This window comes from Indicator indicator, chromosome 30 (genome assembly GCF_027791375.1).
Source record: "Indicator indicator isolate 239-I01 chromosome 30, UM_Iind_1.1, whole genome shotgun sequence".
NCBI lineage: Eukaryota > Metazoa > Chordata > Aves > Piciformes > Indicatoridae > Indicator > Indicator indicator.
Genome location: NC_072039.1, coordinates 5,019,343 through 5,032,501, shown reverse-complemented (window position 1 = coordinate 5,032,501; position 13,159 = coordinate 5,019,343). Strand labels below are relative to the sequence as shown.

At 50.7% G+C, this 13,159-nt stretch overlaps 1 protein-coding gene across 1 annotated transcript in view; it reads right to left on the bottom strand.

The window, feature by feature from the left end:
* Positions 1–13,159, bottom strand: part of LRRC75A (leucine rich repeat containing 75A) — a 71,582-nt gene that overhangs the window by 5,531 nt on the left and 52,892 nt on the right. Inside the window, exon 3 of the mRNA XM_054394432.1 lies at positions 11,838–11,950. Within this exon, the coding sequence (XP_054250407.1) occupies positions 11,838–11,950 (113 nt within the window). The remainder of the gene's footprint in view (positions 1–11,837; positions 11,951–13,159) is intronic.

Below are 13,159 nucleotides of genomic sequence, written 5' to 3'. Positions count from 1 at the left end.
TTTAAGCACTTCCAGGGATGAGGTGTCCACAGCTTCTCTGGACAACCAGAGTCTTACCACCCTCATGGTGAAGAATTTCTTCCTAATGTCTAATCTATATCTACCCTGCTGCAGTTTAAAACCACTGCCCCTTGTCCTACCACCTTAAAAAAGGTGGTCCTTAAAAAGGCTTAAAAAAAGGCTCTCCAGCTCTCCTGTACCTCCCTCCAGGTACTCTAAGGCCACTATAAGGTCTCCCTGGAGCCTTCTCTTCTCCAGGCTGAACAGCCCCAACTCCCTCAGCCTGTCCTCACAGCAGAGATGCTCCAGCCCTCTGATCATCTTTGTGGCCCTCCTCTAGATTGAGTTCATTAAAAATGCTCAAGTAGCTCATTGGAACAGCTGCTGACAAGAGAGAGAAGAAGCTGATGTGCTCTGGTCTGACCACAAAAAAACCTCTTTGATTTGGGCTGCAGTCCTCAGTGCCCAAAGGAAAGAGGCCATAGGAAGAGAAATCACAGTAAAGTGCTCGTGAAAACATACAATTTGCTGCCAGTAGGTTGAAACCAGTTCCAAAGTGGTGAACTGAAAGGGAGAGAAGGAAAAAGGAAAGCGGTGGGGAGAGGAGGGTGATGGTGAGGGATGGGAGACCCATGGGGATGGATGGAGCACAGCAAGGCAGGGCTGGCTGGGGCTCCATCCCCTTCTGCAAAAGTGGGAGGGCTGGGGGTGTGAAATCCTTCACTTCAGCCTCTCCCTCTGCTTTTGTCATTGCTTTGACTTGTCATTGCAAGGAAGGATCCTGCAGGCAGGCTGGATGTGACCCTCCTGGGGGGTGGCAGGGCCTGGCTGCTTCCTTGCTGTCTCCCTTGCCACAAATTTTAGAGGAAAACAAATGAGTTTTGACACATCTTGTCTATTTAGAGATGAAAGGGGCTGTTGTTAATTATCTTCATCCCTTATAGGCTCAGGCAGCTTTGGGGTGAGGGAAAGACGCAGAGCCCAGCAAGGCAGTTTGAGAGGCATCAGCTCCTGTTTGCTTCTGCACACCAAAAACCCTCTCCCAGCCCTTGAACCTGCCCCTGGTGCTGCAAACAACAACAGAAAGCCCAAGAGAAGTTTGCAGAGAGCTGCATATATCAAACCAAACAAGATTTGGCTGAAGGTTTGAGGTCCATGCTTTGCAGAGGCCGTTTGTATTTCCTGTTCCTTGAAATAAGTTAAATTCCATTAATACAAAGGGGAAGAAATGAGGATTCTTGCTGGGGGGTGGGGGAGGAGGGGAGAGAAGCTTCAGCTTTGATTCCCAGCCCAGTTTTCTCATCAGAAATCAGCCCAAAGAAAAAAAAAACGATAATCCCCAACCCTTTCCCAACTGCTTTTCCTGCAATGAGGGAGCCATCAGCTGCCAAAGTGTGTGCCTGGGGCTTCGCTTTCCCTAAACTGTTTATTTTCTTGGAGCACAGATCACATTTGGAAGAGTTTAGGCAGGCAGAGGTCCTCTCTTGCCTGGGCTGCTCTGATGAGAGCCAGAGCACAAGAGGCAGCTGCCAGCCCAGCTCCTGGGGTCCCTGCATGTCCCTCACACTCTTCAGGGAGGTGTTTTCTCCAGAACCAAAAGCTGCTATCACCTCTTCATTTCCCCCTTGCCCCCCAATCCTTGGAACATTTTCCATTTCAAACCAAACTCCTGCCCTTCCTGCTGCCATCCTGACACCTCTGGTATCCAATGATGAATCCCAAACCAGTCCCCATGCTCCCATAGGTGGATCAAAAGGAAATCACTTACTTCTGTGTCAGCCTGACTGCAGACACACTTCAGACAGCTGGATTCTGGGGGGCACACACCACTTCCCCCTTCCCAGTGAGGAGGATGGACAAGGCTGCAATGGGACTGGTGTCCTCCAACCACATGCAGGGACCCAGGAATTTCCCCCAGCTCTCACTGAGAGCACAGCACAAAGGACACCCAGGCACTTGAGTCAGGAGGAGCTGCACAGTGAGAAGGTCTCAGCTGCAAGAGGAATCAAACGCCAGATGAAGGGGAGCTGGGCAAACTGGGACAGCCATGGAAAATGCCTTTCACTTGGTGGTTGGCTTTGCTATCAGCTGTTAACTGTGCTGTGCACAACCATCAAGCCAAAAAATTGTTCTGCTCTGTGTGATTTTCTATAACTAGGCATCCTGTTGGTCCTGTCCCCATCCTGCATCCCTGCCAGGGCACGTGGTGCTCAGGGAGGGATGAGATCCCAGGGGATTAGGCAGTGTGAAGCTAATGAGACTTGAGGGGTGTGTGACGGCTTCCCGCGGCCCGCCCGGCGCCGGGAGGTGCAATCTGCTTCCCATTAAGGCAGACAGGGCAGAATGGGTCCCACTCAGCACAGCAGAACAGAGCAACCATTGTAACCTCAGCTTTCATCAGCTGAGGACTAACAGGATACAACCTGATCTGCTACTGAGTCCCCGCTCGTGTCTTCAAAAGGGATGGAGGGGTTCTTTTTGGTGGCTTTTTCATACTCTGTTCCAATGAGGAGATTTCCTGACAGCCCTGCCTGCCTTTCTTTCTGAGTAGAGCAGAAAGTTGCTGGTTGGAGCAGGGGGGGATTGACCATGCTGTATTTGCATCCCATGGGATGCAAAGAAAGGTTTCTCGTGCAGCTTCGCTACCCATTCACCATCTTATTTCATTTTAATAGATCCTTTCCAGAGCCCAGGGTCAGCAGAAAGCAGCTGCCCCCACTTCTGGGGCTGACAAAAAAAGAAGCAATGCTGAGTGTCTTTTCTCACCCTAAGGAAACCTCCTTCCCCCAGCACTTCAGCTGCTTTTGGCTGATTCTTCCCCCTGCTAATGTTAGGGATTTCAGCCTTCCTTTCCTCCAGAAAGAGGAAAACCAAGCTACTCTTGGAGGTGAGGGTGGCTGCCAAGACTGCCTTCCCAGCTGGGCAGAGGAGAGGAGTCATTTGCTAGCTGCTCTGCACAGCACAACAGCAGCACTGCCCAGTTCCCCCCAGTCCCTGGGCACTGCACATTCTGCTGGATGAGCAGGAAAACCACAAAATGCCTTCCCTGAAGTTTCCCTGGCTGGCTGTGCAACCTCCTTGCTTTTCTGCTCAGAGTCAGGCAGTTAGGAGTTGTCTCAGTAAAACCACAAGCCTAGCACCCTCTCCCTGTCAGCTTTCCAATGAAACTATTTTATCCTTTCCTCTCTTTTCTGTACCCATCAGTGGTGAGGCTCTGAGCTGGCTCTCGGAGGGGAATGAGCGATGCTGGAAGGTCAGCCCAGCAACAAAGCTTCCCAAGGTCAGAATTTGCCTATATTCAGGGAACACACCTTTTGTTTCCTTTCCCTCCCAAGTCTCCAACTCCTCATCTTCAGGAAAATGAGCCACATTTTAGTCCTCAGTGGCCAGCATGACTCAATAGCTGACTAACCCTGGGGTCACAGGAGAGGACTCACTCCAGATGGGCTTCCCTCTTAGCCAAGATGCTGCTGAGGAGTAATCCTCAGGTGAGACTGAGCACACAGGGAGATCAGCACAGGAGGATGGCTTCCTTCCAAAACCCCTCTCCCCAGCCTGGTGCTAGCCATGGGCAAGGGGAGGGTGAAACACCTGGAAGAGCATATTGCCATCCTGGGCTACACGTTGCTAGACAAAAGAAAGCAGTCTTGGGGCTGAATGTCCCAACTCTCAGGGACTGAGAAGTGTCAAAACACAGGCTGCTGGGTGTCAGGGAGACATGCACACCCAAAGCTGAGAACTGAACATGGGCAGGGATTGCACTCTGTGGTTTGGCCTCTCTTTTCTTGGAGGTGCCAACCAGCCCCTTTTGAGATGCAAAAGATCCTTCTGTGCTTTCCTGAGCACTGGCAGGGTGCTTGGCCAGTGGCCAAAGGGTTTTTTTTTTCCTCCATCCCATCACCCATCAGCCAAGAGACTACACCATGTCTAATGATGAAGTGTCAGACTGGAAGGGATGAGTCAAGCCTGTGTCTGGGTCACTCATGGGGTGAGCAGGGACCTCAAGGCTGGGCTCATAGGGGACAGATGGAAATGTCTGGTTATGAGCAACCAGGACTGCATTAACTAGGCCTGACATGCAGGAGTCTGTTCAGGAAAGCTCCAGCCTTGCAGGCTGCTGGCACACTTCAGCACAGCTCTGCTGTGTCCTGCACCTTGCTGCTCACATCTCCTCATAGAACCACAGAATCGTCAGGGCTGGAAGGGACCTCAAGGAGCATCCAGTTCCAACCCCCCTGCCCTGGGCAGGGACATCTCACACTACATCAGGTGTGCTCAGAGGCACATCCAGCCTGGCCTTAAAAACCTCCAGGGATGAGGCTTCTACCACCTCCCTGGGCAGCCTGTTCCAGTGTCTCACCACCCTCATGGGGAAGAATTTCTTCCTAACATCCAATCTGAATCTACCCACTTCCAGTTTTTTTTCCATTCCCCCCTAGTCCTATCATTACCTGACACCCTAAAAAGTCCCTCCCCACCTTTCTTATAGGCCCCCTCAGGCAGGGCTCTCAGCCTTCTCCAGTCCAACCCTCCCCACGTGGGCTCTCCACTCCTGCCAGCCCCACAGCAGCACACAAGAGAAAAGTAACAGCCCCAGCCCTAACACACCTCAGTGCCCCTTCAAAACACTTGATGCCAGCATCCTTTGTGCTGAAAACCTCGGTCCAGCCCTTCTCCTCCCCATGGCAGCATGGAGCAGTGGTGCTTCCAGTGCTTCTATCACTGTCCTCCTTTGCACCACTATTGCAGATCACTGTTTTCATTCAAAGAGAGCAGCAGCAAGCATGGGAGGTGGAAATTCAACCTCAACAGGGAGTCAGAGCCCTGAGTCCAAGTGCTGGATGAGCTCACTAAACACCTTCGTTTACCACTGCTAATGATGCACCATGTGAAAGGGCTTGGGGAAAGATAAATCTAAAAGGTTCTATCAAAGCTGCCCATGAAGCCTGAGTCTCCTAATTGGGAAATATAGCCAGAGGTGACAGCCACATTGAGGCTGGCTGGTAATGAGCTGGGCACTGCTGTGTGCAGGAGAGATGCTTTTCTTGCTTGGTGGCAGGAGAGAAGCCTGGTCCTGGGCAAGGAACCAAACTGCCCCTCACCAGCTGAAAAGAATAAAAAAGAAGTAAGGCAGTAGCTGGTTTAGCCAGGAGAAATAATCATGGGGTGACTGGAGGGCTTCCAAGGCAAGGAGGAAGCACATGTGTGTGTGGATTCATTAATCCACCAGCTGATTCCCCCATTTAATAACAATTTCTGCTAGTTGGCTTCCCTGCTCCACAGTCCAAGTCGTGAGGATGGATTTAAATAATCTCTGTCCTGTGTCAAAAGCAAATCTAATTTCCACTCCCCACAGGAGCAGAGGAAGTGGAGGAGCAGTTATTAAAAAAGATAAATTAAAAAGATCACACTTTTCACAGTCAAAGGCCTCTTCTAATCAGGCATGAGACTAGAAAACACATTCATGAGACCACAAGCACCTGAAATCAAAGAGGCAGGATGGATGTTCCCTCCATAGGGAGGAAAACCACTGGGTTATTCCTTAGTCCAGTTGCAGGAAGGGAGAGAAGGAGGAGGTGGAGGGTGGCTGGAGATGGAAGGTTTAAATCACAGGTAGTGCCTTTGACTACCTGAAGCTTTTAAACCTGTTTGCACAGCTTGAAGAGTAGGAACAAGCTCAGAAAAACCAGTGGGTAAGAAAGGATGTTTGCTGCATCACCTCGACCCAGCCTTGGATTCTTTTTTTCTGCTTCAGGATATTTTCTGGCACTTCTGGCTGTCAGTTCATTCCCTCAGAGAGGAAACAGCAAAGGCAATTCAAGCCTTTGTCAGGGTCAGTTTCATCAGTGGGGGAAAGCAATGGTACTCCCTGGGTTGGGTTAATTTTTTTTTAAGCAACCCAGACAACTTGAAGAGGGCACCAAACAGGCTGAGGGCTCCTTTTACAGCCTGAGCCAATGGAAAAGCTGAAATCCCTCCCAAGGTGACAGCTTGCCCCGTGACAAGCACCCAGCTGCCATTTCAATGGCCAGGCATTATTTACAGTTTAGCTCAAACAGCTTCCAAAGTAGGTCCTTGCTAACACCAGCTCCTCCTGACCCAGCAAGGTGTGACCAGGGCTGGCCCAGCAGCTCTGCTGGCAAACAGGAAGGAGCCACAGCCTGGCCTTGATGATGTAGCTGTGAGGGGTAACCTCTCCAGCAGCGAAACGAGAGCTGTGCAGAGAGGTTTGGAAACCACCTGCTCCCACTGCACAGGGGGTTTGCAACATCCCCCAGAATCACAGCACCAGGCAAGATCTCAGTCTGGGTTTTGCTCCATGTGCTGGAAGCCACAGCCTCCTAACACAGGGCAGAATAAAGTCCCATTGACACAGACAGAAGAGGTCACCCACTCATGGATCCCAAAGGTCTCCAGCTCACAAATTCTCTGCTCTTCTCCAGCTACCAGCATGCCTGCTGTGCACACACACACACACACACACACAGACAAGATTCTAATGAAGGGCCTGCAGAATTCTTGCTCCAGCCTCCTCCCACCACCAGCAGATTTGTGTTGGATGCTCTGAAGAGATCGTTTGTCACAGGAGCTACAACTTCTCCTGTCGCTCGCCCACAAGCTGTCGGCAGCAGAGGAGGATTTTCATCCACACTCATTCTCTCTCTTTTCAAAAGGAAGGGCACATTATTCATGCACTGGGCTTCCCCCTACCCTGTTGGTTTTTTTTTTTTTAATTTTCTTTTTTTTTTTTTCCCTTTGCTTTACAAGGGCTTTGTAAAGAAATGCAAGCAGGCACTGTAGGCAAGTAGGAAAAATCAGCATTCCTCCAGGACAGAAATGTTTTGTGCCCCTAATGAGAAGAGGAATGGGATGTTAAAAGACCATTCCTACCAGCAAAATAAGGCTGCTCAACCTCACCACCAAATCCAAACACCCTTCTGTTTTAACAAGTCTCTGTGCCTGGCTGCCAAGTGTGATAGAGAACATCCAGCCTGCAGCTAAGCATCGGTCAAGTGTTGGAACAGGCTGCCCAGGGAGGTGGTGGAGTCACCATCCCTGGAGGTGTTCAAAAAAGCTGTAGATGTGGCACTTTGGGACATGGTTTAGTGGGCATGGTCATGTTGGGTTGATGGTTGGACCTGATGATCTTAGAGGTCTTTTCCAACCAAAATGATTCTATGCTTTTACAAACACAGTGACTCCAGCACCTCCCTGGGCAGCCTCTTCCAATGCCTGACCACTCTGGCAGGAAAGAAATTTTCTCTAATATCCAATCTAAACCTTTCTGGCACAAATTCAGGTAATTTCCTCTTGTCCTATTGCTTGTCCATTGGGAGAAGAGACTGACCCCCCACCTCACTACAACCTGCTTTCAGGGAGATGTAGAGAGGGAGAAGTTTTCCCCTCAGGGTACACCAGTTCCCTTGGCCACTCCTCATAAGACTTCTCCAGACCCTTCATGAGCCTCATTGCCCTTCATTGCCTTGGGCAAGTCTGCCAAACGTTCCCTATCTGAAAAAAATGTTTTACCTGATGGACAGTTCCTAGAGAACAGGAATAATCAATGTTCTTTCAGACACTGCCCACTGCCCAGCCCAGTGTGGGGCAGGCACCACCTCTCTATCCCCTCCCTGTTGCATCCCTGACTCTTCGCTATCGCTCCTGGGCACAGCAGCAACACAGGCAGCAATCAAAGGCAATATCCTGGCCATGGCTCCTCAGGGATGGCACAGATCCTGCAAACCCCCCTCCCCACAAAGTACACAAGCCCATGTTCCAAAGCAGTGCTGGACACGAGGAGCTTTGATTGCTGGTTCTGCTTTTGTGCTGCTGAAGGGGAGCGCTTGGCAGCAGGAGGGAGATTCCAGGATCTGATTCAACACTTGCTCGTTAAACACTGGACTGCAATCGTGTCCCTAGGCAGAGCCAGAGACCTACAAACTACTTTAGCAGGCTGGTTTCACCCTCCTGCTATTGGCTACCCTTCCAGGCAAAACATTGGTTTTCATCCTGGAAGTTTAATATAGCTATATGGGATTCAGAGGGAGGTATGGAAAGGGAGACAGCAAGTGAGAGACAGACAGATTTCTACTATTAAAAAAATAAATAAATTAATAAGGTCATTTGGCACAGGGTTGGGTGCTCCAGTGCCAGGCAGCATGGGATAGCCAACACTGAGAGTTTCTCCCTCAATTTGGCTCTTTCCAGGCACACTCTGACTGTGATGCCTGGGGTGAGATGGAAACAGAAAGCCCCCAGCCTCCCTCCCTGCCTGTGCAGCAGGTTGCCTGGCTGAAGCACAACCAACTGAAAAAAAACACTCCACTTCTCCCAGGCACCTGTCCCCATCCTCCTGCTCTGGCTGCTCTGCTTCTGACCATCTCCTGGAACAGACACAGCAGTTGTGGAATGCAGAAAAGCCATTTCCCCTTGCAGTTATTTTGCCACATTCCAGATGAGGCTGATTGCCTTTGCTCAGAGCTTGCTCAAGCTGTGTCCACCTGTGGGGTTCTTGCTCCTCATGCCAGTGAGACCTCAGCAGTGGTACCAGGTGGGCCAGGATGGGTTGGTGCAGGAGGAACTGATCCACCCCACTGCTTGTGGCTGCCCCCACTGCCCAGTGGAAATGCCAGCAGGCATTTAGAGAAGAATGGAAGCTAAAAATGGGACTGTGGGCACCTGAGGAGGCAATGCAGTGACATCCAGAGGCCACCACCCCTTCACTGGCCCTGAGCAAGAAGAGAGAAACATCCCACTAGTCTGAGACTCACCTGATCCCACAACTCTGGAACCATTTTCATCAGAGAGAGGGATCAGCACTGCACTGAGACATCCACCTCCTACAAATGCCCTCCCCACCACTCCTGACTGGAGGGCTAATTGAACTCCAGGTCCTTCCCAAACCCTTCCAACACGTTGAACCCAGCTGCAGGGACCAGGGGACTGCATCAGAAGCATTGGGAGATGGTAGGAAGCATGAGCCTGGAGAAATGATGCCTCCTAATGAAGCCCTGGTACAGAGGGCAATGGGTGTGGTTCTGCTCATTAAGAGTCAGTGTGCTAACGAGCATGTCTCTGGCAAACCCAGGAGCACAAAGCATCCCAGAGACACAGAGTTCTAATTAGCAAAATATCTTAGAGTAATTCTGCATCTCTGCACTGGGAGCTCTTCATGATGAGTTCCACCACCCCTGCCCTGTGCTGTAATCCCTAATTATCAGCAGGGACCCAGGGACAAAGCTGAAATACCCACTGCAAAGTGCAGGAGACAAGAGAGCTGGTTTGCACATCCAAAGCATGGGGTCACCTGCTTCCCAGGGAGGGATCCTCCAGGCAGCTTGCAACACAATCACAGAATGGATTGGGACCTTAAAGATCACCTAGTCCCATCCCCCTGACTGTGCAGAGACACCTTCCACTAGCTCAGGTTGCTCAAGGCCCCATCCAACCTGGCTGTGAACACTTCCAGGGAGAGGGCATCCACAACCTCCCTGGGCAACCTATTCCAGTGTCTCACCAGCCTCAATGTAATTTCCTGATTTCTAGTCAAAATCTCCCCTCTTCCAGCTCAAGGCTATTGCCCCTCATCACTGCAGCCCTTGTAAAAGGTCCCTCCCCAGCTTTCCTGTAGGTCCTGTTTCAGGTACTGGAAGGCCACTATTAGGTCTCCCTGGAGCCAATCCAAGGGATGACTCCAAATTGTCCTTTTCTAACCCCAAAGCTGCCTTGCAGGAAAGTCAGAAGACTTCCTCTCCAACAAGAAAGAAACCAAATGAAAAGAAAGAGAGGAAACAAAGAGGATGAACTGGCTTGAGGAAGCATTATTTGCCTGGTGGACATTACAAGGTTGGTACCACAGGGAGAAGGAGATGAGGGAAAGGGAAATCCATCACCTCCTCTGCAGCAGCCCTGGCAAACCCCATCCTACACACCCTTGATGGGGCAGAGCCAGCAGCCAGCATGTTCACAGCCCTCGGGTCCCTGCTGTGTGGCCAGGGCTTGTTTATGGCCCAAACCTCACCCCTGCTATTAACACTGTGGAAAACCTCAGCTATGTCCCTGCTCTCCCAAGGAAAGGCAAAAGCTGCAGCAGGCTGTGAGATGGAGCCTTGCAGGTCTCTGGCACGTGGCTGTGCTTGCACAACCACTCCCAGGGGATCATATTAAGGACAGGGGTTGGTAATTAAAGGCAGAGTGGCACAAAGAGCTGCTTGAATTTTGTTTTGCTTTGTTTTGTTCACCTTCAAGAATTTCTTGTCTTTTGGGGCTGTAAAGAGCTCCCCACTGCCCCATCAGAGCAGCTTTAATAATGCCCTGATGAGCTGGCAAGGGGTGTGCATTTCCTCCTCTAATTAAGAAGAGCATCCACGAGGATATTTGAGTTCAATGCCCCTTAAAAACCCTCTACAGACAGAAGTGGAGTTACCACTGCCAAGCCATGGAGGTGTTCCTCCACTTCTGGGTCTCTGTGGACAACATGGTGCAAGGATACTGAGCCAGATCTCCAAGAGATGTGGTCCTAATCCTGTTGGGCCATGCTGCCCTTTACTCCCTTGGGCCTTTCAAACTAGAGGAGAGCAGATTTAGATTGGATGTTAGGAGCAAGTTCTGCACCGTGAGGGTGGTGCAGCACTGGAACAGGTTGTCCAGGGAGGTAGTTGAGGCCCCACCTTTGGAGATATTCAAGGTCAGGCTCAACAAGGCTCTGGGCAACCTGATCTGGTTGAGGATGTCCCTGCTGACTGCAGAGGGGGTTGGACTGGATGACCTTTGGAGGTCCCTTCCTCCACTCTATAATTCTGTGATTGTGTCTGTTTTCCTCCTGGGTGTATTTGACTTCCCTCTTCCTCTCTTCTCACATTAACTTTTTTTCCCCTGGATTAATCTCCACTATGTCTACAAACAACATCTACTACAACATAAACCAAAACTCTCTTGGGACCACGAGCCAGCACTTGGATACTGATCCTGCCTCTGCCAGATGGCAGCTTCCTTTGTATTTCTCACTTCCTTGAAAACAATGAAAAAAAACCCCATATATATAAAGCACAACACCACCAAACCCAAGGGGTCCTTCCTTTTCATTCCCATGAACCTCACCTGTGGGTTCTTCAGCTCCATGGATCCAGGGTGTTAGCAGCCAGGAGGCTTTGCTGAGGACCCAGGCAAAGAGGGGACCAGGATCCTTTGCTCCCATATTTCTAGTCATTCACTCCATATTTTCACTCCAGATTTACTATTTACTCTGTATTTTTTTTATCCAAACAGTTCCCTTCATGCAAATGTGTTACAAGTCAGGGTGTGCATGCTGCCATGTGCCTGTACATTAATTACCAGCTAATTAGGATGCCTCAGAGCAGTTTGTCTCCTGGTCTCCAGTGCCCAGCATGGGGGTGTGTGGAGGATGGATGCTTCAGGTTTTCCAGCCTGGTCCCCCTGCCTGGGCACTACTGTGCTGCTCTGCAACTGGGATACACAATGGGGAAAGGAAAACGGCCAAGGATGACAACACCTCTGGGTGAGCAAGAAGCAAGCTGAGAGCACAACCATGCATGGGGCAAACTCTGGTGAGAATGGAGACAGCTGAGGATTCTGGAGGTTGGATCAAGCTGAGAAGGTCTTGTCCTCCCAGCTCCCCTGCAGCCCACCCTTCGTGGTGGTGGATTTGTGTCTGCTGTGGCTGCAGATGGGTGCGAGGCAGCTCCCAGTTTGCACAGCATGGCCCAAAGCAGCACGGAGAAAGTCCCTTCCTGCTCCCCTGAGCCTGTGGCTGGCACCAAGGATGCATGGACCAGGGAGGGGACAGTGACCCAGCAGGGTGGCAGTGGCTGACTCACCAGGACTGAGGCTTCCTCTTCATGATGCCCTGGCGCCTCCACTGCGAGTGGGGGCTGAGGTGGTAGGTGAGCTGCCGGCAGAGCTTCTCCATGGCCCCGAGGGAGTCTCCTTCCTGCAAAGACAACAGAGGGACACCAGGTCAGGTGTCTGCAGCATTGCCATCAGCCCCACAGGATGCTCAGACCCCAGAGCAGCTCCCTGCTTGGTGAGCCATAAGGTACCACGTTAAAACTGAATAGGAAGGAGGAAAAAGGAACTCCACTAAGATGCTTCCAGGATGGAGCACTTCACCAAGGGCCACCCTGTGCTGCACACCCATGGACACTGCACACCCATGGACACTGCTGCTGCAGAACGAAGGCAGGGGTGCACAAATCCTGCCTGGATAAGGATGATGAGGTCCCTTCTTGGCTGCTGTGCTGGGGTTCAGGGGACACACATGGCAGGGCCATCTCTTTGCAATCCACGCAGCAGCACCATGAGCATTTGACACTAGACAGCAGCCCTCAGCACTGAGGTTGATTACAGAAACCAAACTGCTCCTCCATTACCATCAGAGCTGCTTTACAGAGGAGCAAACACACTGAGAGGCTTTGTGAGCTGATGGAGATCTTGGGACCAGCACTTACCACAAACTCTCTCTCTCTCAAAAAAAAAAAAAAAATTATTGTTAGGGGGGAAAAAAACCCAAACCCACTTGCAAGAAAAACAAGGATTTTGGTGGAGTCTGCTCAATTCTGATGAAAATTTCCACCCCAAAGTAGCAGGGCTTGGGAAACTTCAGCTCTGAAAGCTGCTAAGAATTTGGTTCTAGAGATTGGGCTTCCTAAAAAAACCAAACCAGAAATATCAGTGTCTGGGCTCTTCAAGCCTGTTTCATTCCATTTCAAGATCTTTAGACACTAAAGCATCCAATAATGTGCCCGGCCTGGCTTGCTCTCTGAAAGGTCACAAGCAGAGATCAACCTGACCTGACCTGAAGAATAATACTGGGTTTTTTGAAAACAATAAATAAAAATCAAGATGTGACAATTTATGGCCTGGTTTTATGCAACTGCTGCATCATGACACATCTCAGAGAAGACACAGGAACCAAAGAAGCCCTGGAAGAGGCAATCAGCCTGGGTTCAGCTCGCCACTGCTCTTCACTCAGGCTGATTGCTCAGGGTTTTGCTGTGTGCTGGGAGGAGCTGGGCAATGACCTGAGGAAGATGCTGCATCTTCTCTGCCTGGACACCCAATTACTGCTGCCTTCACATCTTCCTTTCATGCCCTGGCAGAGCTGTGAGCTGAGTGTTCTGTTCAGCCTAATTTATGCAAC